General features: G+C 48.8%; 13 protein-coding genes across 13 annotated transcripts; 7 read left to right on the top strand and 6 right to left on the bottom strand.

Moving 5' to 3' along the window:
- Positions 1-707: 707 nt before the first annotated feature.
- BP5553_07029 (PRTase-like protein) lies at positions 708-1,669 on the top strand (the record flags this gene model as incomplete). The annotated part of the gene is made up of 5 exons (XM_032015652.1): positions 708-865; positions 928-1,286; positions 1,343-1,497; positions 1,553-1,569; positions 1,618-1,669. 5 exons carry the CDS (start codon positions 708-710, stop codon positions 1,667-1,669), a joined length of 741 nt encoding a protein of 246 aa, XP_031867921.1.
- A 223-nt stretch (positions 1,670-1,892) lies between these two features.
- Positions 1,893-2,511, bottom strand: BP5553_07028 (Uncharacterized protein; the record flags this gene model as incomplete). The annotated part of the gene is made up of 4 exons (XM_032015651.1): positions 1,893-2,140; positions 2,199-2,337; positions 2,409-2,453; positions 2,509-2,511. The coding sequence occupies 4 exons, from the start codon at positions 2,509-2,511 to the stop codon at positions 1,893-1,895; spliced, it is 435 nt and encodes a 144-aa protein (XP_031867920.1).
- Positions 2,512-3,092: 581 nt separating this feature from the next.
- On the top strand, positions 3,093-6,030 carry BP5553_07027 (RibA-like protein; the record flags this gene model as incomplete). The annotated part of the gene is made up of 19 exons (XM_032015650.1): positions 3,093-3,433; positions 3,486-3,604; positions 3,657-3,665; positions 3,716-3,785; positions 4,053-4,192; positions 4,244-4,264; positions 4,311-4,333; positions 4,382-4,419; positions 4,472-4,541; positions 4,592-4,631; positions 4,679-4,777; positions 4,827-4,909; positions 4,969-5,060; positions 5,126-5,189; positions 5,417-5,583; positions 5,637-5,666; positions 5,726-5,811; positions 5,889-5,967; positions 6,018-6,030. 19 exons carry the CDS (start codon positions 3,093-3,095, stop codon positions 6,028-6,030), a joined length of 1,584 nt encoding a protein of 527 aa, XP_031867919.1.
- A 259-nt stretch (positions 6,031-6,289) lies between these two features.
- BP5553_07026 (uncharacterized protein) lies at positions 6,290-6,787 on the top strand (the record flags this gene model as incomplete). The annotated part of the gene is made up of 1 exon (XM_032015649.1): positions 6,290-6,787. One exon carries the CDS (start codon positions 6,290-6,292, stop codon positions 6,785-6,787), a length of 498 nt encoding a protein of 165 aa, XP_031867918.1.
- Positions 6,788-7,202: 415 nt separating this feature from the next.
- Positions 7,203-7,671, top strand: BP5553_07025 (Uncharacterized protein; the record flags this gene model as incomplete). Its single annotated transcript, XM_032015648.1, has 2 exons — positions 7,203-7,506; positions 7,574-7,671. 2 exons carry the CDS (start codon positions 7,203-7,205, stop codon positions 7,669-7,671), a joined length of 402 nt encoding a protein of 133 aa, XP_031867917.1.
- A 900-nt stretch (positions 7,672-8,571) lies between these two features.
- Positions 8,572-9,621, top strand: BP5553_07024 (40S ribosomal protein S1; the record flags this gene model as incomplete). The annotated part of the gene is made up of 5 exons (XM_032015647.1): positions 8,572-8,585; positions 8,702-8,786; positions 8,844-8,869; positions 8,926-9,427; positions 9,478-9,621. The coding sequence occupies 5 exons, from the start codon at positions 8,572-8,574 to the stop codon at positions 9,619-9,621; spliced, it is 771 nt and encodes a 256-aa protein (XP_031867916.1).
- A 343-nt stretch (positions 9,622-9,964) lies between these two features.
- On the top strand, positions 9,965-10,707 carry BP5553_07023 (Uncharacterized protein; the record flags this gene model as incomplete). The annotated part of the gene is made up of 3 exons (XM_032015646.1): positions 9,965-10,037; positions 10,097-10,167; positions 10,240-10,707. The coding sequence occupies 3 exons, from the start codon at positions 9,965-9,967 to the stop codon at positions 10,705-10,707; spliced, it is 612 nt and encodes a 203-aa protein (XP_031867915.1).
- A 309-nt stretch (positions 10,708-11,016) lies between these two features.
- BP5553_07022 (uncharacterized protein) lies at positions 11,017-12,219 on the bottom strand (the record flags this gene model as incomplete). The annotated part of the gene is made up of 6 exons (XM_032015645.1): positions 11,017-11,048; positions 11,123-11,426; positions 11,489-11,684; positions 11,737-11,861; positions 11,921-11,960; positions 12,023-12,219. 6 exons carry the CDS (start codon positions 12,217-12,219, stop codon positions 11,017-11,019), a joined length of 894 nt encoding a protein of 297 aa, XP_031867914.1.
- Positions 12,220-12,653: 434 nt separating this feature from the next.
- BP5553_07021 (Uncharacterized protein) lies at positions 12,654-13,868 on the bottom strand (the record flags this gene model as incomplete). Its single annotated transcript, XM_032015644.1, has 3 exons — positions 12,654-12,971; positions 13,043-13,493; positions 13,546-13,868. 3 exons carry the CDS (start codon positions 13,866-13,868, stop codon positions 12,654-12,656), a joined length of 1,092 nt encoding a protein of 363 aa, XP_031867913.1.
- Positions 13,869-15,183: 1,315 nt separating this feature from the next.
- BP5553_07020 (putative CSH1 catalytic subunit of a mannosylinositol phosphorylceramide (MIPC) synthase) lies at positions 15,184-16,246 on the bottom strand (the record flags this gene model as incomplete). The annotated part of the gene is made up of 2 exons (XM_032015643.1): positions 15,184-15,906; positions 15,968-16,246. The coding sequence occupies 2 exons, from the start codon at positions 16,244-16,246 to the stop codon at positions 15,184-15,186; spliced, it is 1,002 nt and encodes a 333-aa protein (XP_031867912.1).
- A 946-nt stretch (positions 16,247-17,192) lies between these two features.
- Positions 17,193-18,506, bottom strand: BP5553_07019 (putative Maintenance of mitochondrial morphology protein 1; the record flags this gene model as incomplete). Its single annotated transcript, XM_032015642.1, has 2 exons — positions 17,193-18,396; positions 18,466-18,506. The coding sequence occupies 2 exons, from the start codon at positions 18,504-18,506 to the stop codon at positions 17,193-17,195; spliced, it is 1,245 nt and encodes a 414-aa protein (XP_031867911.1).
- Positions 18,507-19,254: 748 nt separating this feature from the next.
- BP5553_07018 (putative GDP-mannose transporter) lies at positions 19,255-20,622 on the bottom strand (the record flags this gene model as incomplete). Its single annotated transcript, XM_032015641.1, has 4 exons — positions 19,255-19,694; positions 19,764-20,150; positions 20,204-20,294; positions 20,356-20,622. The coding sequence occupies 4 exons, from the start codon at positions 20,620-20,622 to the stop codon at positions 19,255-19,257; spliced, it is 1,185 nt and encodes a 394-aa protein (XP_031867910.1).
- Positions 20,623-21,289: 667 nt separating this feature from the next.
- BP5553_07017 (putative PLP1 Phosducin-like protein) lies at positions 21,290-21,960 on the top strand (the record flags this gene model as incomplete). The annotated part of the gene is made up of 2 exons (XM_032015640.1): positions 21,290-21,592; positions 21,643-21,960. The coding sequence occupies 2 exons, from the start codon at positions 21,290-21,292 to the stop codon at positions 21,958-21,960; spliced, it is 621 nt and encodes a 206-aa protein (XP_031867909.1).
- Between the last annotated feature and the right edge of the window lie 1,563 nt (positions 21,961-23,523).

The raw sequence follows: 23,523 nt of genomic DNA, 5'->3' as shown, positions 1-23,523 counted from the left end.
AGAGAAAGCAATGCGATAAAGGGCAATCTGCTGCTCGCGTTCTTCAAGTCCAAGTCCGGATTCAGCTTCGGGGTCAGGATTCCAGGGACCTTGTGCTTCGTTCTGTCGCACTCCCCTCTGGATTGCTGGATGACATACGGCGGTATCACTCAACCCGATCTCGAGCCGATGGAGGTTGCCACAGCAAACGGGTTGTGGCTGGTGATGTGGCCGTGGCTGTGGCTGTTGGATAAGGTAAGCAGTAAACAAAAAATACGAAGTGCTCGGCATTATCATTAGTCATCCCCCACTGCTATCGGTGGCTATCTGCGGCGAACCAGTTCGCGTTGACTGACTTCAGTCCCCTCACGGGCCGTCCCACTTGATGTTGATTTTGCTCACGCGACATAACTAACTTCCATTGATAAGCGTACAAGACTACAAGTACCGACCGTAGGTTATAAGTTTCCAGCTCCAGCCTTGGAGATCTTTTTTAATATATAATATTGCCTTCAGGATACCCAAGGGGAGTTCCACTCGGCACATATATCCACGAGCCTAACTATCAGATTTGACGCCGAGGTGGTTCCAATCAGAGTCTGGGACTAAGCAAGATCTGCACCGAGTCCATTACACTACTCCACTCCATTGAGCAGTGGCTCTTGGTCAGACGCCTCATTTTTCTCACATACATCGTACTCGAAGACACGGACGATTTTACTATCAATATGGCATCCTTAGCAGAAGGTGCCTCGTTTCCAAAGCAATGCGTCGGCCCACGTTACCGTCCAGAAAAGCAGAAACCCACTGCCACCGTTTCAACTGAGGTGCCATTCGAAAATGTGCATACCCTCCCTCAGACCCCGCAGCTTATCGCACTTTTGACGTGGGTCACACAGGGCAGACATTCCATTGAGTACCGGCTTACTGATTTGCCCATTTTTACAGCATGATCAGGGACAAGAAAACCGAGCGGGCAGATTTCATCTTTTATTCCAACCGCATCATTCGCTTGCTGGTCGAGGAAGGACTAAACCATCTCCCAGTGGTTGAACATCCGATTACAACCCCCGTTGGGCGCTCATATGCAGGCGTCATGTTCCAGGGGAAAATATGTGGTGTTTCAATTATGAGAGCTGGAGAAGCCATGGAGCAAGGGTTGCGAGACTGTTGTCGTTCGGTGAGAATCGGCAAGATTTTGATCCAGCGGGATGAGGAGACCTGCCAGCCAAAACTCTTCTATGACAAGCTCCCTGAAGATATCGCAAGTCGTTGGGTTCTGTTATTGGATCCAATGTTTGCAACAGGTGAGTATATCCTTTTGCTGAGGACTTGCCTTCGTAGGAGCTAAAATATCGTACAGGTGGCTCTGCGATCATGGCCGTGGAGGTGTTGATATCTCGTGGTGTGCCAGAGAACCGTATCCTCTTTCTGAATGTCATTGCCAGTCCACAGGGCATTGAGAAGTTCTCCAAAAAGTTTCCCCAGCTTAGAGTGGTGACAGCATTTATAGACCAGGTTAGTAATAAGGTCCCTGAAATAAACTCAGATCGAACACTAACAACTTGGATAGGGTCTCGACGAGAAAAAGTGGGTTGAATTAACCTCTTCGATTGCCATTGCTAACTAACTGCGTAGCTATATTATTCCTGGCCTTGGGGACTTTGGAGACAGATTCTACACCATGTGAAGGTTTGTATTTCTGCGATGCGCTGAAATCGGAGGCAGTTGCAGATGGAGTACTGGAGTTGCCCACACGTAGCATTTACACGTATATCGTTTGCCAAGTATGAAATTACAGTATACAGATGGAGAAATGAAGCCACTCGAATCTCCTCTTGGAAATTTATACCGTAGACTGCCACCTTTATGCCCTTTCACGCCGAACTCCATTCCCAGCCCTGTCGAGGATCCTAATACTCCTCATCGTCTGCAACTATGCCATTCCCACGGTATCCGCCCCCGAGCCCATCCTCATCGTCCAGAATATCATCGTCGTTATCGTCCTCCTCCTCATCCTTGGGTCTGCCTTGACTGAGTCTCCCAGCAGCAGGAGCGCGCGCGGGTGCTAGATCGCCGCCATATTCTTCGCCGCCCTCTTTAGCAACTGCATCGCAAGCATCAACCCAATCCGAGTAAACGTCAACAGCGGCTGAAAGATCTGTGGGCATTGTCAGCGGCTTTGTTATCCCGGCGAAACCCTGGCGGTAGCGACTAACAATTGACAGAGCATTGGAACTGCTGACTGCAGACTTTGCAGGACAGCTGGCCAACACCAGCTTTCTTATCCAGTTTGACAGAAACTGACTTTTCGTGATTGCAGAATAGACAAGGGAATGTGGTGGGTAGGGGTTCGTTCTGCGGATAAAATTGTCAGCCTTTCTGGGCGGGCGCCTTTTGTTTTGAGCTCCAAGCTCTGAGAGACGCACCATCTTTTTCCCCTGGGGTTTCTTTGCTGCCTTCTTTCGTTTGCCCTAGCGTGCATATGTCAGCTCTGCATCTAGCAATGCGGCCCAGAGAGATGTTTACCATTTTGGTTTATCGTTAGTCTTGTTGCGACGTGATGGAACCTGCCTGCAAGAGTTTGGGCGTGGTGGAAAGGCACTGGCTGATGGTGATCCGACAGGGGGCCCCGATAACCACGACACTAGCCCTATCTGGTAGTACTTTGTGCAAGTACTCCGCAATTTGTCCCGACAGTAGCCCGTGAAGTCATCGCCCAGGTGATAAGGTATCGTGAGGGGAATGCGGAATCACTGCTTGTTGTGCTTTCACTTGATAATAGAATTGCTATATATTTCCATTGTCCTATTTCAAGAGCGTATACAGTACTTCATATATACAAACGGATTCAGTTTATCTTCGTTGGCAAGAGAAGTCTGCTACCCTATCGTTGAGCTACTCCAGTCCGTCTCGTCACGCTCCGCCACCGGTGCTGTGGCATATAGTACACCGTCTCTTTGTCCCCTTCTCCTCCCTTACGGTCAATATCTACCTAGCTAGGTATATATATCACGTCCCAACAACTTCCATCCCTATTTACTTCCTTTGCAACACATAATACGAACGCATCCTGAAAACCATAATCTCATCTCCAGCAATCTCCAACCATCATGGCTTCCACACCGCCAGACCAGACAGCTCTAATGAAGGAGGTCCTCGGTGCCTTGAAGAGTTTACAAACCAGTCAGGTTCAGTTGGCCTCCAATATCGATGCGATTTCAGGCCGTGTCAATGTTCTAGCTGGCATGAAGGAGGTCAACGATGTAGCCGTTGACCCCTCACCCCGAGCTCCCAAGAAGAAAGTCGAAAGTGATGACGCCCATCCCCACGAGGATGAAATAGTCCCTACCTCCCCATCCCTCTCCTCTGCCCAAATCAGTGAGGATAAAGTTACTGCCCAGGCCACTCATGCCCGCAAATCAAGCGCTGGCACTTCGCGGATCATTCTGACGTGCGTATTGAAGCTCCCAGCTTCGTTGCTTCATTAACATTTGTATGTGTAGAACCTATCCCGGCCAATCCGGCATTAATCCACTGCCCATGGATTGGGGCCACATTGATCCCCAGCAGCGAGGTCCGGTAGTTGTATCCAGAAACCAGACGACTATTCGTAGAAGAAATGGTATGTATAAATATGCTAACCTCCGATTGAAACCCAAGCTGACGTATTCTAGCTATCGGAGGTAAGAGTTCCTGATAAGCCGATCATGGACATTTATTAACAGTTGCTAAGCTCATGGCGGTTCTTACTCAATTTATTATGCCCTCGCTGTTGCCAGCAAGGAGATCACGTTAGATCATAGGTACGGTTTTGCCCCGGATATCTCTTTCCCTAGCCCATTTCACATATCACGAACATACTTGCCGTCTGAATTGCCCTTATATTTGAATTCCCATGATCTCTAAGCAAAGTTTGCCCGGAAGATGTGTTTTCGTGCTTAATTCCCCTAAGCAGACTGAGAAATTGAGACACAGTGTCCCGCAAGACCTCTGGATACATGCACTATATCCCTTCGTTGCCCATGTATATGTTGCGTTGAGCATCATTGTATGTATTAACTATTTTGCAGACCTGACTTCACAAACACCGAACCCGCAGCCAAAGTTGGCCCGTTCCCACAATGGTCTGACAAGCACAAGATTGTTTCAATGGATCCGCTTGGACATTTGGCTCCATGGCTTTTCAAGGATACGATAGAAAAGGAGAATGGTAGGTCGCTCCGGTTATAGATACGCAAGAGGAGGTGCTAACCTTTCTCAGTCGATATTCGACCATCAATTGGTATGTAGCTCTCACACTTACTAGGCCTCTACTAATCTCTAGAAAGCGATCACTAGAGCACACATGAAGGTTTGAATGCACTCCGATCATCGAAAGCCCGTACTAACATTCCAAAAGCTGCCAGAGCTAGAGCAAAGTGTCAAGGAGGGCCGATTGTAGGACACCCAGAAGCACACTATAATACTTATGAGCTAATTATATTCGCAGGGTGCCCGATGGCAAGGTTTGCTTGAATGATTCGGGTGAGCTTGCGGTGACAAAATTTGCGGTCGAACCTGTGAGCAACCTCTGTGAACGATAATATATTACTGTCTGACCAATTCCTAGGTCTGGTATCTCCCGGGAGTGGCGGAGAGGTTTGGGATCGGTACGTATCTCATAGATTTGGAAATTCATGTGCTTACTCCAGGTCAGATGAAGGCACCCTTCGCAGATCGTTGTTCGAGCACACTGGGGGATCGTACCCTGAGTTGATCACAAGAGGAGACATCAAGGTCTTCCTGCCCCCAATAGGTACCAATTATCAAAATGTCGGGCAGTAACTCGTTCTGATAGCAAACAGGTGGTCTTACAGTGTACTGCTTCGGCGACCCAGCAAAGATGTCAGATGAAAAAGTACGGTTGGCTTTGAGAGTCCACGACGAGGTAAATATCCCCCATTTATTTTGGCGTTGGCCAAAGTTCTCCATCTGACACGATCCCAGTGTAACGGCAGTGACGTGTTCGGATCTGACATATGCACATGCCGTCCCTACCTTATCTTTGGCATTGAAGAAGCTGTGAAAGAAGCACAAAAGTAAGTTTTCTTATCCCCCACTGCTGGTTGCATCCTGAGCAAGCTGCTAACTGACTGTCACATAGGGGCGGAAGCGGGGTGGTTATCTATTTCCGCAAGGAAGGACGGGCGCTCGGCGAAGTGACGAAAGTAAGACATCTCCAGCAAGAGCGAACGGACAATACCGTAGCCATTCGCATGCTGCCAACTTATCATCCCGATTCGAACATTCTTGCAGATTGTTCTCGATTCATTTCCCCATCACAAAATCATACAAATATCCCACTCCCCCACATCCCCACCCGACCGTACCCGCGTCAACCCCCAATCAGGTGTTACCACCAATCATTTACTGCTGATCTGACGTTCTGATATAGTATCTTGTGTATAATGCGAGGAAACGCGGAGCGGACCGCGCCTCGGAATATTTCCAACGAACAGAGAATATCGCGGGGGTGAAGGACATGCGATTCCAGGCCCTGATGCCGGATATCCTCCACTGGCTCGGTATCAAGAAGATCGATCGAATGCTGAGTATGAGCAAGTGAGTGCCCACATCGAACGGGGATAAGATTTCCATATTAATGCCTCCTTTAGCATGAAGCACGACGCTATTGTTGAGCAAGGGTAAGTGTTTCTTGCTGCACCGGTCTCGTCGCATCACTGTTAACCCAAACTTACTCTAGCATTCCTATCCATGAGCGCGTGGAACTTCCCGCAGAGTGGATTCCTGCAGACTCGAGGGTCGAGATAGATGCGAAGATCCACGCTGGTGAGTTTACTCGCACCCACCGGACTGGATACAGTTGTCCGCGTTGTGATAGGGCTGAATTTAATAATGTGTTTAAGGATATTTCACTGCTGGCCCTCAGATGACGCAAGAGGAGCTTGCCGCTGTAAAAGGACGACAATGGGAGCAATGGGAGGAGTAAGTGCCCCGTTTGAGAACCTCCAGCACTGAAACTAACCGAAACGTAGCATTGATCATTGATTGATATTGATCACACGGGTATGAAGCCCACATCAACACCTCTCGGGCCGCATGGGAAGCGTACCTGCATCCGTGCCCGATATCCATGAGGTGTACTTTTGTAGCCGTAGCTTCTTTTTGAGTTGGGGCGGGGAGGGGGGCTTTATTGGTAGCTGGGACTGGGGAAATATAATAAGGCTGCTTTGCCTCGTTGGCAGTATCTCCGTACCGTGACATCCGCTGGAAGCTCGTGACCAAGTGCGGGCAGCAATTCTCCCAGATGTTATTACATCTCGTAACTGTTAGACGACCTGCTCCGTTGTTAGTGCCACCCCATACGCACCGCCTACGGGCCAGAAGCCGGCAGGCAAATCATGAAGCCTTTGCTGCTGCAGCCCAGCGCAGCCTGGGCCTTGAGGTGAACTGTGAAGCCAGACCAAGAGTCATGGAGGACGACCCAAGTGAGGGGGAAGAGCGTAAGCTCCACAGTTGCTCTTACTACTCGATTACCCCATTGTTACCCCCTTACTCCATTACACCGTGGCTCAACAGCAACCAGCAGCCAGCAGCCAGCTCGCCAACTCGCCAACTCGCTATGTCAGGTCAGGTCAGGTCTGCACCAGCAAGGCGAACCGTGCAGCTGCATGGACGTGGACGTGGCCGTGGACGTCCAGTGACGACCCTCCACATATGTATTCGCGTGTTCCAGATCGATCTCAGCGCGATGGTTCAAATGGCCCACCGCCAGACATGTGGCGAAACCTTGGAAACCGCCTAGAAACCCCCCTCAGGCCCCGGGGCTCTGGGCTGTGGGCTGTGGCCCATGGGGGGAGGGATACTCCTGTAGTTTGTTGACTATCGGCATGCAGCGACACCACTGCGACAGGACCGGATAGGACAGGCCGCAGGCCACAGGCGACCGGCGGTCATTCCCAGAAACCGGCTTCCCCATACCACCTCCCGACCTTACCTTACGTTTGCTTATAACTCGGATACGAACTGCTCTAGATTGCTTGCTGGTCATAGTGCAAGTTAGTGCCTATATGAAAGGGGACCGTTGCCACTCGTGAATCTTTCCCAGTCCCAACTATTTCAATTGATCGTCCTCCCAATTCCCAACCAAATAACGAGTAACAAAGTACACAATTACTCCGCCAGTATACTTGACTTGGGACATATCTATTTCAATCACCATGTCGTCCAAGTCTCAATCCAGAAGATCATCTGCCTCCAAGATGTCTTCTCATCGACCGGAGCTCATGCGGGCGAGTGCAACCGCCCCCTCATTAGCTACATCCAACGCATCTAGACAAGACCTTGCAAGCCTTCAGTCTTCGAGAGCCACAGCAATTCTCACCAGAGTGGCGGGTTATTCGGTATGCCACGATCATCCGCATCATGGTTCACCAAGCAGCATCTGCTCGAGCCCCAGCCGGTCACCGGGTAGTTCATCGATGGAGGCAAGGAAGGAACCGTACGAGATTGCATACAATAACTGTAAGTGGCTCCGCATCGCTTCCGTTAAATCTAATATAAATTGGGCGCCGTGCTAACTAAATTGCAGCAAGCAATTATTTCAGTTTTCCCAGTTTTGAGGATTTCCAGGAGTATCAAGAGAGCCATGACACGATAGATGGAAGAGGCGAAAAAGGCGTCCCATGAGCCCTTTTCCGGGCGGATCATTTTCTATTCACGAGGAGGAATCGGCAGGCCGATGAGAGAGACATGAAAGACGAAAAGTGTAGAATTGGTTCAACCAAGGATTTCAGCCTGGAAAAAAGAACTCAACACAGCGAAATGGGCTCGCTCGGGCTTCATCACGGCACCAAGCAAGAGTCATTGGGACAGGGCAAGGAAACGGCGTCAAGGAATGGAGGATTCGATGTAGCTCGGCGCTATGAATCTCTGGTGTTTAAATCTGTTGGGGGGATGGCATGGGAAAGGGGAAAAGACCAGCACAGCTGGTCGTAGATCTTACGAGATATGAACATACCAATAATGTATATACCTGACTGTTACTGTAATAGCAACAATTTAATCAACAATTCTTCAATCTCGTCATCCGAAGTTCCGACAAGTGTACTTGGGTACATGTACGTAACTCATACTCATGCTGGAGTCTCCAAGGGGTCTGGAAAAACACGATGGGATGATCATCGGGCAAAGCCGATGTCTGGGCCAGGATTCTGGATCGGCATCTGGGTCAGGCAAGGCCGGTACAGTCCTGAGGGAGACATATTTATGAATCCGGGCTATGCATTGAATTATTAATAGAGTGGTGAAATATCGCATTTATTCCGGGCCATTATTGCGCTTGAAAGGGGATTTTATGGTTCTCAATGTTGTTGATTGGGAGTCTCCACAGGTCAAGAGTCAGGACTCAAGGCGTTGTCGGAGTTCAGAGTGCAGCGGTGCCGCCAAGCGAGAATTGCGCTAGTGAGCTTAGGGCCGCACACAACGAATAATCCGAAAACTTTCGTTCCTCCTCCAAGTCCCGGAATTCTTGATCTCGACAACACACGTTCAACTCAACAGCCCCGCGACTAGATACCTATCGCAATCATGGCTGTCGGAAAGTGAGTGCATCCCCCCGACAATTGCGTGTTTTAGGTGCTCTTCTGCGGATATCGACGAGCGACTGGGCGGAGGGGTAGATGCAATTAGCAATGAGCGGAGTCTGACAAGACGACAGGAACAAGCGCCTCTCAAAAGGCAAGAAGGGTCTCAAGAAGAGAACCCAAGATCCCTTTGCCCGTAAGGATTGGTACCAAGTCAAGGTATGCGCGTGGAAGCCCCCTGGGATACAGATGGAACAGCGGTTGACAACTCTCTAGGCACCATCCTCTTTCCAAATCCGAGAGTACGATATCACCCTCCTGGATTCAGTATATCCCATATATCTAACTTCGATTGCAGTGTTGGAAAGACTCTTGTCAACAGAACTACCGGTCTCAAGAACGCAAACGACTCGTTGAAGGGTAGAATCTTCGAGGTTTCTTTGGCCGATCTCCAGAAGGATGAGGACCATGCTTTCCGCAAGGTCAAACTCCGTGTCGATGAGGTCCAGGGAAAGAACTGCTTAACCAACTTCCACGGTCTCGACTTCACATCCGACAAGCTGCGGTCTCTCGTCCGAAAGTGGCAAACCTTGATCGAGGCCAACGTCACGGTCAAGACCACCGATGACTACCTCCTCCGCCTGTTTGCGATTGCCTTCACCAAGCGACGACCAAACCAGATCAAGAAGACCACATATGCCGCCTCCTCGCAAATCAGAGCCATCCGAAAGAAGATGACCGAGATCATCCAACGCGAAGCTGCCAGCTGCACCCTTCAACAACTCACCCAGAAGCTCATCCCTGAGGTTATCGGCCGTGAGATCGAGAAATCCACACAGGGCATCTACCCATTACAAAATGTATGTCACGATGAGATCTATGTATAGGTACCCCGGCTAATATCAGATAGGTCCACATCCGCAAAGTTAAGCTCCTCAAGGCACCCAAGTTCGACCTCGGCGCCTTGCTCCAACTCCACGGCGAATCAAACACAGACGAGCAGGGCCAAAAGGTTGAGCGGGAGTTCAAGGAGAAGGTTTTGGAGGAGGTATGAACGGTTTACGAATGTGATGGTATTTGGGGTTTCCGACTGGTATTTGCATGTATTCAGGTCTTTGCTTGGGGCATATGGCGTGACTTTAAGTGCCACCGTTCTAGCATAGGGCTAGCAAATAAAATCCAGCCATTCTGAACAAAGCAACGATGTGGTTCTCTCTTTATGCCACGAGTGAAACAGCCGGTCGCCTACCTTGTGTTGGCCGGCCGAGGATGTGTGCCTTGGCAGGGTTGTAGCGACCCTGACGTCGTGATTCCCAGGCACCTTGACGTAGATGGTCACCCAGCTCACCCAGCTTCCTCAAACAACCACACTCACTTGTAACCTCATATACTTCACGATGGCATCCGATGAGTCCCTCCCGACGCTGAAGATCTTAATGATCGGCCCTTCCGGCGCCGGGAAATCCGCACGTAGGAACCGCACCGCCACTCGTTCATATGCTCACGATACTAACTATACTCGCCCGCAGTTCTCATCCGCTATTGCGATGACCAGTTCGACAACGAATATTCCACCGCAACAATAGGCGTAGATTTCAAAGTCCGTCCCACCCTCCCTCTCGCTTCCCCACTCCCTAATAAATCCAAAATCTAACCCAGCCGCCGCGCACAGCTAAAGAAGCTTTCCGTCCATGGGAAACCCTACCGCCTGAACCTCCTCGACACCGCGGGCCAAGAGCGCTTCCGAACCCTCTCCAACAGCTACTACCGCGGCGCCCATGGCGTGATCCTCGTATACGACATATCGAACCGGGATTCCTTCGCGGCGATGGAGCGCTGGTTCGAAGAGGCCGAGACGAATGCTATGCCTGGTGCCGTGATGTATTTAGTGGGTAGTAAGCTAGATAAGACGGCTGCGAGACAGGTCAGCGCCGATGAGGGACAGCGGTTGGCAGAGAAGCACGGGTGTAGCTTTTGTGAGGTTAGTGCGAAGACGAGGGAGAATGTTAGGAAGCCATTTGTGGATATTGTGAATGCTATCGTTAAGGACCCCAAGTTGCTGAGTGCGGGGAGTAGGAGGGGTGGGACGGTGGCTGTTGGTGGGGAGGGAGAGGGATGGGGAAGTGGATGTGCCTGTTGAGAATATGATCCGGGAGCATACGTGGGTGTTTATATTTCTATAGAGGTTAGACGGCATCTGGATATAGCCATGGTCTGACTGGTTTTGGCATATACTCGACTGGCAGAGGTCTTTTGGCTTATCAGACGAACAGATAAGTCGATATTCCACGACGGACGACGAGTATGGCGGCAACTAAGGCTATCAGAGTACAAAGTGGCGGGGTAGAGACTTTCTCCGAATCACTTTATGGCATATTATATAGAAACCGGGAGTTTGGGCGGAAGCAATGGGCATGATACCCTTATACAATAGATTGTTACATATTTTCTACACCTTAGGACTTAGAAATTCCACAACGGCTATTTTATCAGTTAGCAATTAAATCCCCTAATCACCAGCCTCACCCCTCAAAACCCCAAAGTAAATAACATACCTCTTCTAAACGCCTCCGGCTGCTCAGCAATAACCCAATGCCCAGCATCTATATCCGCAAGCTCAAACCTGGGGAAGAACTGCCCAATAATAGGCAATGCCTCATCGGGGACATATTTACTCTGTGTCCCACGCACGAATAAAGCAGGTTTCTCAAACCGCACCGCTCCGGGATCTTTGAATGGGAAGTCTCCTAGGTTATCCAGGGCAGAGCCCAGGATTTTTAACGGGACGCGGAATTTTTGGGTCTGCGAGTCTTTGGGCCTGTAGAGATTCCCTAGCAGGAATTGTCGGACTGGGAGAGACTGTTGCACACAGCCATTGATTAGTATAACTTTTTAGGGAATCTAGGAACGGTCGTACTCACTTCCTCATAATCCTTCAATATAGCATCCGCCTCGGCCTGTTTAGTAACCCCAGCCGCTTCGATCCTTTTCATGCCCTGGATATATTTGCCAAAGCCACTCAGCAACGCAGCATCGATTGGCGCATTATCAACGGAGACAATATCGGCTACGATATCTGGGGACTTGAGGGCGAGAGTCATTGCTGTCTTTGCTCCCCTAGATTTTTCATCAGCCCTGCTCAGAACCAGCATTGCGAAAAGCCACCGACATTGAATGACCAATTAAAGTTGTGTTCTTGAGTTTATGCTCATCCATGAAGCCTGCTACGTCGTCTGCCATAGCCAAATAATCGTGTTTTGGGTGATGTGGAGAGTCGCCATGATTTCGAAGATCCTAGAGGAACCACTATCAGTCCTCAACATCCGCAGTATATCGATACAATGGGCACTTACAACAGTGTATACGGGCCGTCCTAAATCCCTTGCAAGAGCCCTGTTCCCCATGGATTAGTATACGGTTCTTGGTATGGAAATAATTGGAGGAAGAATGCTCACTTACTGATGCTCCTGTTATTCTTTTTGGAGCCGAACAAACCGTGCATGAAGACTATCGCCCCCGCAGCATCGGAGGACGGGTTCGAAGGTTCGTGGAGGTCGTATGCGAGGGGTATCCGGGACGTTGAGGTATAGGCCCTTTTCCATGCTGCTGATGGGCCCCTAGCAGATATCAACGTCGCGATTCGGTGTCGCATTTTGGCGTTGTTTAGCTCAAGGATACCTCAATAGGATTTAGCAGCGTTAAAAGGATATCTCGACGCGTCGAACAATTGAGCTCGATTTTTATATGGGGGGCAGAAAGTTGGATAGAGCTGGTATTAATAATTGTCAGAAAATCAAGGCAGTTGATTGGTCAAAATTGGTCATAGAATTGAAGTGATTGTATTGATTAGAACGCGGTCATAAGTTTGGAGAATACAGGCCGATACCCTGTAATGCGCTGTAAGAAGCGTGTAAGGTCTCACCCCCTAAAATGTAAGGCCTTAGACCCTAAAATTCCTTGCTGTTAGACCTTTGATTGGCTGATTAGGCCTATAATCTAAGCTCATTGCCTAAGGTCATCCAAGAGGGTCTCTGCCATTGCATTGTCAAATAGATCTTATTGTTTAGAAAACAAAGTCTAGCCTTTTTAGGGATTATGTTGCTCCCAGGATAGCTGATAATCCGACATGAGATCCAAGACGGTACCGCGCAGTTTTAAGTAACGAATTGCAGTAGCAAAAGTCTTCACCTGCTTAAATCTCCTTGGGATCCGATCAACTGCAGTTGTAAGATTGCCATGGGGAAGGTGCCTATGCTTCGGCAAATCTGCCCAGCATTGGACAACGTCATAGTCCAGCTGCACGTTAATGCCCCAGTTGCTTGCCCAGGTAATCTGAGGCTTGCCAACATCGTTGCTGTACTCGTATCGGAAGAGACAAGCATGCCCTTCGCCACCATTCCATATCTCCATCACTTCAAGTTTGGGCATGAAAGCAGCCTAAAGGCCTCACGGAGGAGCTTGCTAAGGGGACAAACCGCGATTTTCCGATAGAACTGTCGACGGATAAGCAGGCCCGTTATAATCTCGACTTTTGGGAATATATGGGAGAACGCGGAGAATTCAGGAAGGTCGAGGTCAATAGTTAATGTTCCCATTATTCTCTGTTTTGATTCCAAGCTTAAACGGTCCCGATGGCCGTCAACCCACCTATGATATAAGTCATTCAAGCTATCGAGCCCAAGTCTGTCGGCTCGTAGCTTGTACGTATCCCAATCCATCTCCAAGTCATTTCTTTCTTGGTACGGGTAGTCGTGCTCGAGGCGAAAGTCCCTGAATGTGTGCTTGGAGTCGCTCGGGGAGTAGGCGCCAAGTTCCAATGTCAGCCCTTGTTGACGGCCACCACGGCCGCGACTACAGGCGGATCTGGTCCACTTGGATAGGATGATCAGCAAATTCCAGACAGCTTTGCTAAAGATACCGTTATTACTGTTAAAGTCAGCGATAGCCCAAATTAAGGACCAAGCGACGTCTTTCTTACTTCTTAATTGTTTCATTGTCCTCTTTTGATTGGCAGACTGTGCAGTCGTACTCGTCAAGCCTGACACGAAGAAACAGGTGCTTGAGGTAATCTCGTCTGTGGCTAGTAGCCTCCTTACCCATAAATTCTTCAAGGCCATATATACGCGCTTGGTCGAGAACAAGTCGCTGAAAGTTCCTCTGTTCGAAGACCGGTTGCCACTCCCGACAGACGCTGGCATATCTAGCGCGGGCGTACGGTTCGGATTTGAAGCTGTAACCCTCCAGTACCATTTCGAGGATCATCAAGCGAATCTCGGCCGCCAAGTTCCCCCAGCGCCCCATCGTGGAAAGCCCTTCGGAGGGATTGCAAGGAGACTATGAGGGGAAGTTGAAACTGATGATCGAAAAAGAAAAGTAAGGATTAGTATGTCGGACTTTTCGTAAGAAGGATCGAAAACTCCAGTGAAGACGGAAGTCAGTCATTCTCGCATACCCGGTGGACTTTCTGGAGGCATGATGTGACCTACCTTGATGACTAGGTACCGTAGGTAAGCCTTAATGTCTCCTACGACCTGAGACTTTCGTCGCTTCTTTAAGACTTTAGACCTGAGCCTCACGATACCCTGTCACTCAATCTGATACATCCTGAACTTCCCTTATTTTTAACACTTTGTGGGAGTATAAGTGAGCATACTTTGCTTGAAGGGATGCATTTCTACTCCGCATTGAGTTGTGCTAGCTGCCAAGTTGAAGATGTCCTAGGAAAGTCTCTACCTACTTCTCTGAATGGCCTTCCAATAGGTATGCACTAATTAGGAAGGGTTTATTTCTTTATACCGTGGATGTACCAGTTGTGAGCAGGCATTCAACTGTCAGCCGCCGAGGTCTGCCAAACCTCAGCCAAAAACGGGCCGCGGCGCTCAGTGTGGATAGGTGGATGGGACGGCCCTCGAGCTTGCTGCACGATTTAACCACCACCATCGTTCCCCGTCATTGCTACCCAGGCATATTACCATTTTGCTCGTGCAGTCAAATTTGTACTTGTTGCCTTGTTTTCTGTATGCTAGCTAGGGAAACAGAGTACTAGAGACAGGAATCCTAGCTTTGGCATCCTGGATTCACGCTTGGTTCCGTCTAAGGGTCATTAAGTTTTAATGGAGGCTCGGATTTACTACTATGTGCCAAACGGGCCGGCGCGTGGCCCGCCTACAAAGTGCAGAGTAAAGGTTTGGACTATTATTTAGATTCATAACTATACCTCATCAGTACCAAACTTCATAGAAGGTTGTATAAGTGCCATAGGTATCCTCCATTGAGTGGACCAAAGAGTTGGGCGTTCTAAGAACATAGTGATGAACACTGTTCCCAGTCAGTGATCTTAGTGTAATGTATTAGAGATAATTGTAGATGATAAGTGTAGTGGAACATGAATGCCATTAATATCATCGTCTTCATTAAGAGCGTACATCAGTCCGTTGGTATCAAAGCAACGATCCTAGTTGTATCCATAACCAACCGTGTCTGTCGATTAATTAAGTTAAATTCTTCAGCTTTCCAATATTACCGAGGACTATACATAGAGATTATACTTGGCCCTTCATGCTGCACTAGCGATGACCATCTCTCAGCCTTCCAATTCTTACAGGGCAAATCAACTCTATGCCATCCTTTCTACCAGCTCATATCTCCCCTTCCCACCGCTTAACCTCCTCCATAACCCCCAAGGTCTCCTCTTTCCACCCTTCCCATTCGACGTCATGCCAGCGTTCATAACGCAGCTGGACCAAACCCACCAAAGACACCCTCCAATCACGCCTGCAATGAGGAAACCAGCAACTGTAAGAAGAAACCAATGTTTCCCCATCCAGAAAATAGTTTGGGCATCTTTCCCATGCCAACTGCTTCCTTTTGATATGTTGAAGAAGCTGTAATCGTGCCCCTTGTATTCGGCGGGCATCAGTAATCTGACAGCATCCTCGGGTGCGGGATCAACCCGAAGATATTCCACCCATAAAACAGACAAGAAGAGCGGCCCCGTGCTGTACATAACAGTAATATAGGGTAACACCCAGCTGCGGTTGTAATATTCTAGACTCTCGATTACCTTTCGGAAGAATGGGTGATGTGGAACAGAACCCATGGCATCATTACTGATGCCTGTAGGGACAGTCCGTCGAAGCCAGGCTGGGTAGTTGAGCAGAGGATCAAGAGGGCGGTTGCAGCCATCATCGAGATCAATGTATATGCCGCCGTAGAAATCGAGGACAAAGTACCGAATGGAGTCGGCGCGCTGGATGGGAAAGGGGTAGCTGTCGAATGTTTCTAGGAACCAAGAGTATTCAGTTGCAATGAAGTCTCGGGATTTCTCGTCGGTCCAGAGCTGTTATGACATATTAACACCCCATGCTAGTTTAAGGCCTTTCGTAGAGCGTAGAACTTACAATATACTCGTAATCGTCGTGCAAGTCAACGCATGCTTGCTGTCCTTCCTGCCACTTATTGGGAATCGTCGCATTGATGTATGTCTGGTGGATGATCTTTGGGATCAGTTGCGTCCCATTTGCAGACAGGTCTGAGCCTGGTAGCGGAATCTCAGAGGGGTCTATGGGAGTTGCGCCACCCTTCTCAAAGAGCAGCGCTATGAGGGTGCTGAAGGCATTGACCAGGACTCCGAGAATTATCAAGGAGATTACTAGGAAAATGACGGTTCCGCGTCGCATCGTGGACAGCTAAAGCGGGAACGGCGCCCGTGAGAACGTGGGAATAAGATGACGCGGAAGCTCCGCGTATAAGGAGGACTGTAACGGCCTTTTAGAACAGCATCGGGGGCGGATATAGAGGTTAAGGCCGAGGCTGAAGTTGAGGCAGATGATTGACGTATCGCTATCCCCGCACAAGCGTAATCGTGCTGCGCTATTAGCGATAAGACTGTGATGCCAACTTTCTTTGAGGAATATTAGAGTGAAAGTGCTGGAGGCGATAGTTGATAATCAAAGAAGGGGCTTTGTTCGTCTGGGAAGAGAGTTGAAAGTCATGGATCAGCAGAAGCTTGGCATCGAACTAAGTGAAATAGTACGATACAGGGATCATGACGCGAGACAAATCAAACGAGAACGCAAACTCTTTATTTTTATTAACGCATATGTGCATCTCCACAATTAAGCTGTTTGGCCCTAGAATGTTCTGTGCCTTGAAGTATCTCTTTGGCTGCGTTTAAGCCGCAGGAGGATCCCCGTAAGGAGCATTTGCCGCGGGCCACTCAAATTTCATGCATCTAGTTTCTCATAGGCTTATCAGATGCCGAGGTTTGTTCTTTGAGAAGAAGACGGACTTCTCAAATGGCTCAAGACTTTATCCGGATCTTCTTGTATTAGTACCTAGGTAAGGGTTTACTGTTATAGGAATACACTCTGCTCCTATCTTGGATGGTTTGCATTACTCGTGTTCCCAAGACACTCTATATCTACCCACGATCTCCAATTCGTCACCAAAGGAGGCCAGGGGATATAAGTCTGGTATTACGAAGTATGAAACAACAGGGACACCAGCCATTAGGCCATGAAACCACCCTTTGTGAAGATAGGAGTTTAGGGGACTGGACTTTCTCCGGTTTTGAGTGCTTGAAGGTCACGCATAAGGGACTAGAAATTCTTGCTGAATATTTTGTCAAGTAATATTCATACTCAATCCGGGCATAGATCCTGGCATTGCGTACTCCTCTCCCCTTGCTCTCCTCCTCAATCGCAAGCCCTCCTGTTCTACCCTGTCCTCATCAGCTTTTGCTCTAGCTTCAGCCTCAACTTCTCTCCTTGCTTCATGCCTCAAGTCCCTCTCGAACTCCTTTCCCTTCGCTCTACTTATGCTAGCAGGTTCTGAGGGCGCATCATCACCACCTCTTGTATTCTTCTTTCTCGGCCAAAGATTGGGCAACTCAATCTGCTGGAACCGTGGCTCAACACAACGCTCATCAAACCACGTATGTAAGCGTGCTTCTACTAGCTGTGCAATCTTGGGCAAATCCTGTAACCGTGACCGACTCCCTAGTAAACTTCGTATGGAAAAGTCGAGTCTGTAATCGTCCAAGAAACTAAATGCCAGCGTTGTTGCGTTCAATGGACTCCCGGGAACGAAAGATATAGATAATGTTCCACTGAATCGAACCACGGATACTGCTAGAGCAACTGGTAAAACGGCTACGAGGGGCTTGGGATAATTGAGCAGCAACTTCGTTTCCAGGGCCAAGGTAATGAAATCGTTGAGATCCACATCCATTCGAGCCTGCAACCTACCATGGTCTCTCCCAGCACTCCCGCCTTCACCACCTCTTCCTGTCCCTAGGCTTAGCCCGTCCTCATCTACCGGTATGACCCTACAATTGCTAAAGATGGGGAAGTCCTCGCCGAGACTTATTTCAGTGACTTTGATTTCATCCAGGAAATCCGGCCGCGAAGATCCATTCAGCGCCCTCGTAAGAGAAGTAAGAATCGCATCATCATGCTGAGCATCGCTTCTGAACTGTGCAATCGTCTGTGCAATCAGGACATTGAACCAGTCCAGGCTCTCCGGCTGGTGGCTGTCGACATTGTAATATGTTTTATTGAGGATCGTGGTAGTCGTCAATGGAGGGGGGCCACGCAAAACATTGGAGCGCTTCCGGTTTAGAGGCTGAGAAGCCTGCCGCTGTGCTGTGCTTCGTAGAGAGAGGAGGGATCGTTTGTGTGCGAGGGTTCGTGAGCGTCGTTCTGTTGCGCGTAATGCGGCCGTCACATCAGGCGATGGCGCCTCGCCGAATATAAAGAATTTGATGAATGCTCCAATCAAAATTACAATCGAGAGCTGGCCCAGAAGCAAGCCTTGAGTAAAAGAGAGTCTGAAAGGTTGCGAAAAGGTGGGTGAGTCTGGTGAAATAGCCCCTGTAGGGTGAGAGACTTAAACTTACGAGGACTCGGTCTTCGGGAGAGGCACCTCTGTACTAGACATTTCAGGATGTATAGATGTCTCTGGACTGAGGCATAGTTCACAGGTACAGGTGCGAAAGGGTGGTTATAGGTTGTAGAATGCGAAATGTTCCCAACGCGGACAAGTTACGGGAAACGCGCCGAGCAACGTCATTCGGAACAGCTCCCAGGATACGAGGTACAGTAACTGCCCTTAGGTTTCAACCTTGTAGCCTCTTCCGAAGAGAATACCATTATATGTAAACTTCTAATCGTCGTATTGTAAATAAATCGAAATATTCTATTGAATAGCACCAAATACCTGGTTTCGAGTTCCTACTATCCCTCGCCAACTACGTTATATCTCCCAAGCTCTACCTAGGATAAATAATCACAAATCTGCACGGTACTTGCAATGCCCCATTACGGCTACATTCACAGCACATCTTAGCAAGGAGACAATGGGCTGATGAGTGTCTAGATTTCCATTATTCGTACTGCTGATACTCCCTACAATGTACGCCGTGGCTCGAATGACCCCGAATCTAGACCATCATGCATGGTGTTCGAGCCTCAGCGGGGTTACGCTGATATGATCCCTCCATCCTGCCGTCTAAAAGTTCAAAACAAAAGAAAAATTATAATACATAAGTAGAAGTATCTCCATTCCCGTAGTTCTTCTCTTTGGAAGTGTATTGGGACTTAGATCGCACCTTGAAGCGCGACCCGAGCCGGCATATTGCCAGGTCCATAGAAGCAAAGTAAAAGAGGCCAACCCGACCGTCCTAGTCTTATGAGCTTGCAGCATCTCGGTTACTCTGCGAGCTGGCGCTCATGACTGGTTGGGATGTGGGCAGCGACATCTTGTTCAGCTGGGTCTGCCTGATCTTCGCCCATGTGTAAACAAGACCACTAATAAATCCAATGATGATAGCGGAGACACTTCCAAAAGTGACGGGCGCCGCGAAGAAGACAAGACCGCTGACGGCAAGTGGGAGCTTATTTAGAGCTCCAACCATAGAGTATGTTGTAGAAGATGTAACACGGATGCACCAGGCCGAGCAGTATGAGATAAAAATCGTCGCAAGCCCAGAGTAGATCATGCCTGTGATCAACTTGTTCCTAGACTCGACCGGGAAGTTCTTGAGGACGTTTTCCGATGACCAGTTCTCGAAAAGCAGAGAACAGAGGATGAGGACGGGGATGGTGAGGAGGTTGTTATAAAACATTGCTGTCGCAAATATTAATACCTATACGCAGAAGAAACGAACTTGGTTGGAGGGTAGAGGGGGAAACTTACTATCCCAATCCTTGAAGTTCATTTTCTTAATGACCTTACGCATGGAAAGGACATATGCTGCGGAACAGAATACATTCATACCCATCCAGGCATAGCCTGCATTCAATGTAGACAGGGTTGCAGCAGCCTCCGCAGATCCGCCTGTGGCACCTCCATATAACGCATGTTGAATATCCGCCCAAGCTGCGACCACGGAGCTGAGAACCATAAGCCCGAAGGCGAAGAGAGATGAGACGGAGACACTGCCGCCAAACCACAGGACTTCTCCATAGGCGATGACAATGATCGTTAGGTTCTTGAAGATCGTGTATACCGGAACGGAAAGGAATTGAAGGGCTTTGGTGCTAGTATAGATCATGCCAACCAGGAGAAGGGAAATTGGGAACCCTGAATTCCAATAATTAGTGTTTTGCATCCTTCATCACAGTATAGTTCCTTACATGTCTTTGCCTTCTTGGTGTCAAAAGGTGCCAAATTCGTGATCATGCCCACCTGTTTGCAAACGACAATTGCAAGAATACAGACAATAGACTAATAGACGGGTCAGTGCTGCGGCTCCTGGTGATGTGCCATGTGTAATGAGGATACCCACCTGAATCGCGAGATAGAAGAAGTTCAAATTCCAGTTTGTCCCCGATACACAGTATTTGTTCGTAACGGTCATAGATATCGAGGCCAAACAGTATGCTACAATGGAGATCGGAGGGCTATTCGTGATGCTCGAGATGGGTAGCGGTGCTCCGCCGGGTTTGTGTCCAGACTTCGAGGAAAGGAATGGCTCCCGTTGAGAGTTGGGTGATGACCGCCCATTGTAGTCGGACATCTTGATGGCATAATCTTCATTCTTCTTGTCGTCCATCTTTGCTTTGGAGAAAGCTCAAACCCTCCGGTTCTGTCTAGTTGTAGAACACGCGCAAGTCTGTATGGCAGGGGAATTTGCGACCGGGACGGAAACAAAACGTGAGTGCGAGACGCGAGACGGTGCGTATCCTATCCGGGAATGACAGGTCCGTCGAGAAGTGAGATCTTGGATCGGGGGGGCGAGTCGAAGTGCAAGTCTGAAAGAGAATTATGTTGTGTCCTCTCCTTGAATTCGAAGTCTCCCCTAACTTTCTAGCGTCTTTTAATTTTAGATCACGAAGGGACAGGACGGCAGGACAGGGATCACTGATCAATCTCAGATAACAAAAGCCCTTTTGATACAGGGCAACAAAACATGGATTGCCTTGTGTTGAGTAAGTAAATCAAACTGGTTCTATTTATTTTATATTTTCCTTTCCCTTATCCCGTTATTATCTTAATATTTTTGCGGTTGATAGCTATTCTCTATCCTATTTTCACGGTGGCGGATGGGAGGAAGCGCTGGCAATTACAGGCAGGGGCAGGCAGCATCGTGCACGGCCTTCGAGGGTCTACTCCGTACCAAGTATGTAAGACATTTCATTACTACGCGTGCCAAATTCCAAACCCCCTCCCCATACCAAATAACCTATGAAATAACCTCCCAACTTTCGTGCAAATACAATATGGCCAATATTGACTCTCAAGTTGCGACGCTCCTAGATACGGCACAATCCGACGATGAGGATGCTCTCATTGCGTCCCTTGAAGACTCCCCCGCCCTCGACGCTTTTCGCGAGCAAAGAATCCAGCAACTGCACTCCGAATTGAGCCGCGCAAAATCACAAAAGAACCAAGGCTTTGGAGACTATAGGGAGATAAAAGAGGAGAAGGCATTAATGGACCTTACAACTAGTACCAAATATGCCGTGGTACATTTTGCAAAGGATGATTTTGCCCGGTGCGGGGTTATGGATCGCCATTTAGAGGTAATCCACCATTTACCTCCAGATACTAGAAGCTGAACTGACTTCTTCAGGCTTTAGCACCCAAGCATTTTGATACTAGATTCCTGAAGATGAACGTGGAGAATGGCCCTTTCCTGGTCACCAAACTAAAAGTACAAGTCCTTCCTTGCGTAATAGCGTTCGTGGACGGTGTTAGTGTGGATCGGATTGTGGGATTCGAAGGACTGGGTTACACACCGGATACATTTACAACAAAGGACTTGGAGGCACGTTTGCTGGCGTCAGGAGTAATACAGAGGGCTAAGGCTACGGAAGGTGCTGGCGGTGTGCGATTTGGTGTGAAGGCTCCTAAGAAGGTAGAAAGTGATGACGATGATGATTGGGATTGAGAGATGACCAGATCGGTCAAAAAGTTGGCATTGCCATTATACCAGGAGACTGCCCCGCGCCCAGTCTGCAGGCCGCCATCACAACACAACACCATGTCTTCTGGCCAAGACATAACATGCCAACGCATTATGCAAGACTTCAGTCCCCTGGGAATAATTGGAAGCGGCCTAAGCTCTCAGCGGAGCAATTCTGTCGCTGTTGTCGTCTATAGGGTGTTTAGTGCTCTCAAAAAGACGACCATATCCTACCTGCCTATGTTGATAACGGAAATGTGGGCTACGAGGAAATAGAAATTATGGCAATTATATTATCTACCCGATCAAGCTATTGATCCAGAGCTTCCCGCGGAGATTCAAAGTAGTCTTTGGTAGTTATACCTGAATCCTCTAGGATCAATGTGCTGGGAAGAACTTCCTAGGCTGCTGCCACCCACTTTCTAAATCAATTTTTGCAATGGACGTTAGGTGCATATTGTGGCTCAGTTAATGTGGGATGGTTTCGGTTATGATTGCATTGGTAGTTCAATGGCGATGAACCTAAACGCAGCGATATCTAGCCCATAGCAAAAGGCTCAACTGCAGCTATGGCAACTCCATGACGAAGAGTCTAAGCGTAGCACGTGCCAAGTGACATATCCTATCCAGCAGCCTGGGCTTCCTGGCCACGACCACCGCGGCCGATTGCAAGATCCAAGAGGAGAACTGGGTCGTCAAGTTACATCTCATGGCGGTGCGAGGGCTCGCTGGCAGTCATGGAGTCAGACGAAAACTAAGAAGCAGACTGGGCGCAGCGAGCAGCCCTGAGAAGCATCTTCAAGTCTCGGTAGGATTGCCTGGCTCTGTTCTAGAGCAAGAGCCCGGCCCGGCCAGAGCCCTCGTATAACAGAGTTGTGGATGCTCTGACGCCAGTCTGCACCGGATCAAGCCGCCATTGCTATGGCCGATATCTTACAAGGTTCCGAATCCTACAGCTTCTGTCCTCCAGTGCTGGAGGGTGCACCTGAACTGGCACAGCGCCTAGTCTGAAGCTAATTCGCCAGACTTCCTGGACGGTCAAAGGGCATCCAGTGATACCGGCTCCTGCGTTATTCATCGATAACGGTAGACTGATCCTAAATAGTATCAAAGAGCAAAGTGTGTCTTACTTAATTGAGGTAAATCTTGTTTCTATATATTCCTCCGCCAGCTAGCCCATTGGTGGGCACTGGATTATGATTCTGCCAAGATATCACATGCGATGTTTTTGAGACATCGTTGGGATATTCCGAAGCTGTGCGCCAATATTTCGAGATTCCTACTCTAGCTTCCCGTTTCCTTTTCCCCTAAGGCCCGCTCAACCCCGCCAAATCCCCGTCGAGAGGCGTCCCTCATCCTTTCGAGACTACCAAATTGCCTGTTTAAACTATTTAGTCCATTTGGTCGCTTCACTAGAGAGAGTGTTTTATTTACATGATTTATGTGGCGGGATCCAAGCCCAAAAACGCGTGCCCAAAGAATCCTGAAAACACGAGGCTCAAAAACCAGCTGATATGCAAGTCTTCGCTCTTATGAGGTTTTGCGGTG

This window comes from Venustampulla echinocandica (genome assembly GCF_003357145.1).
Source record: "Venustampulla echinocandica strain BP 5553 chromosome Unknown scaffold_5, whole genome shotgun sequence".
NCBI classification, from domain to species: domain Eukaryota; kingdom Fungi; phylum Ascomycota; class Leotiomycetes; order Helotiales; family Pleuroascaceae; genus Venustampulla; species Venustampulla echinocandica.
Note: the sequence above shows the minus strand (reverse complement) of the source record. Positions and strands in the feature narration are given on the sequence as shown.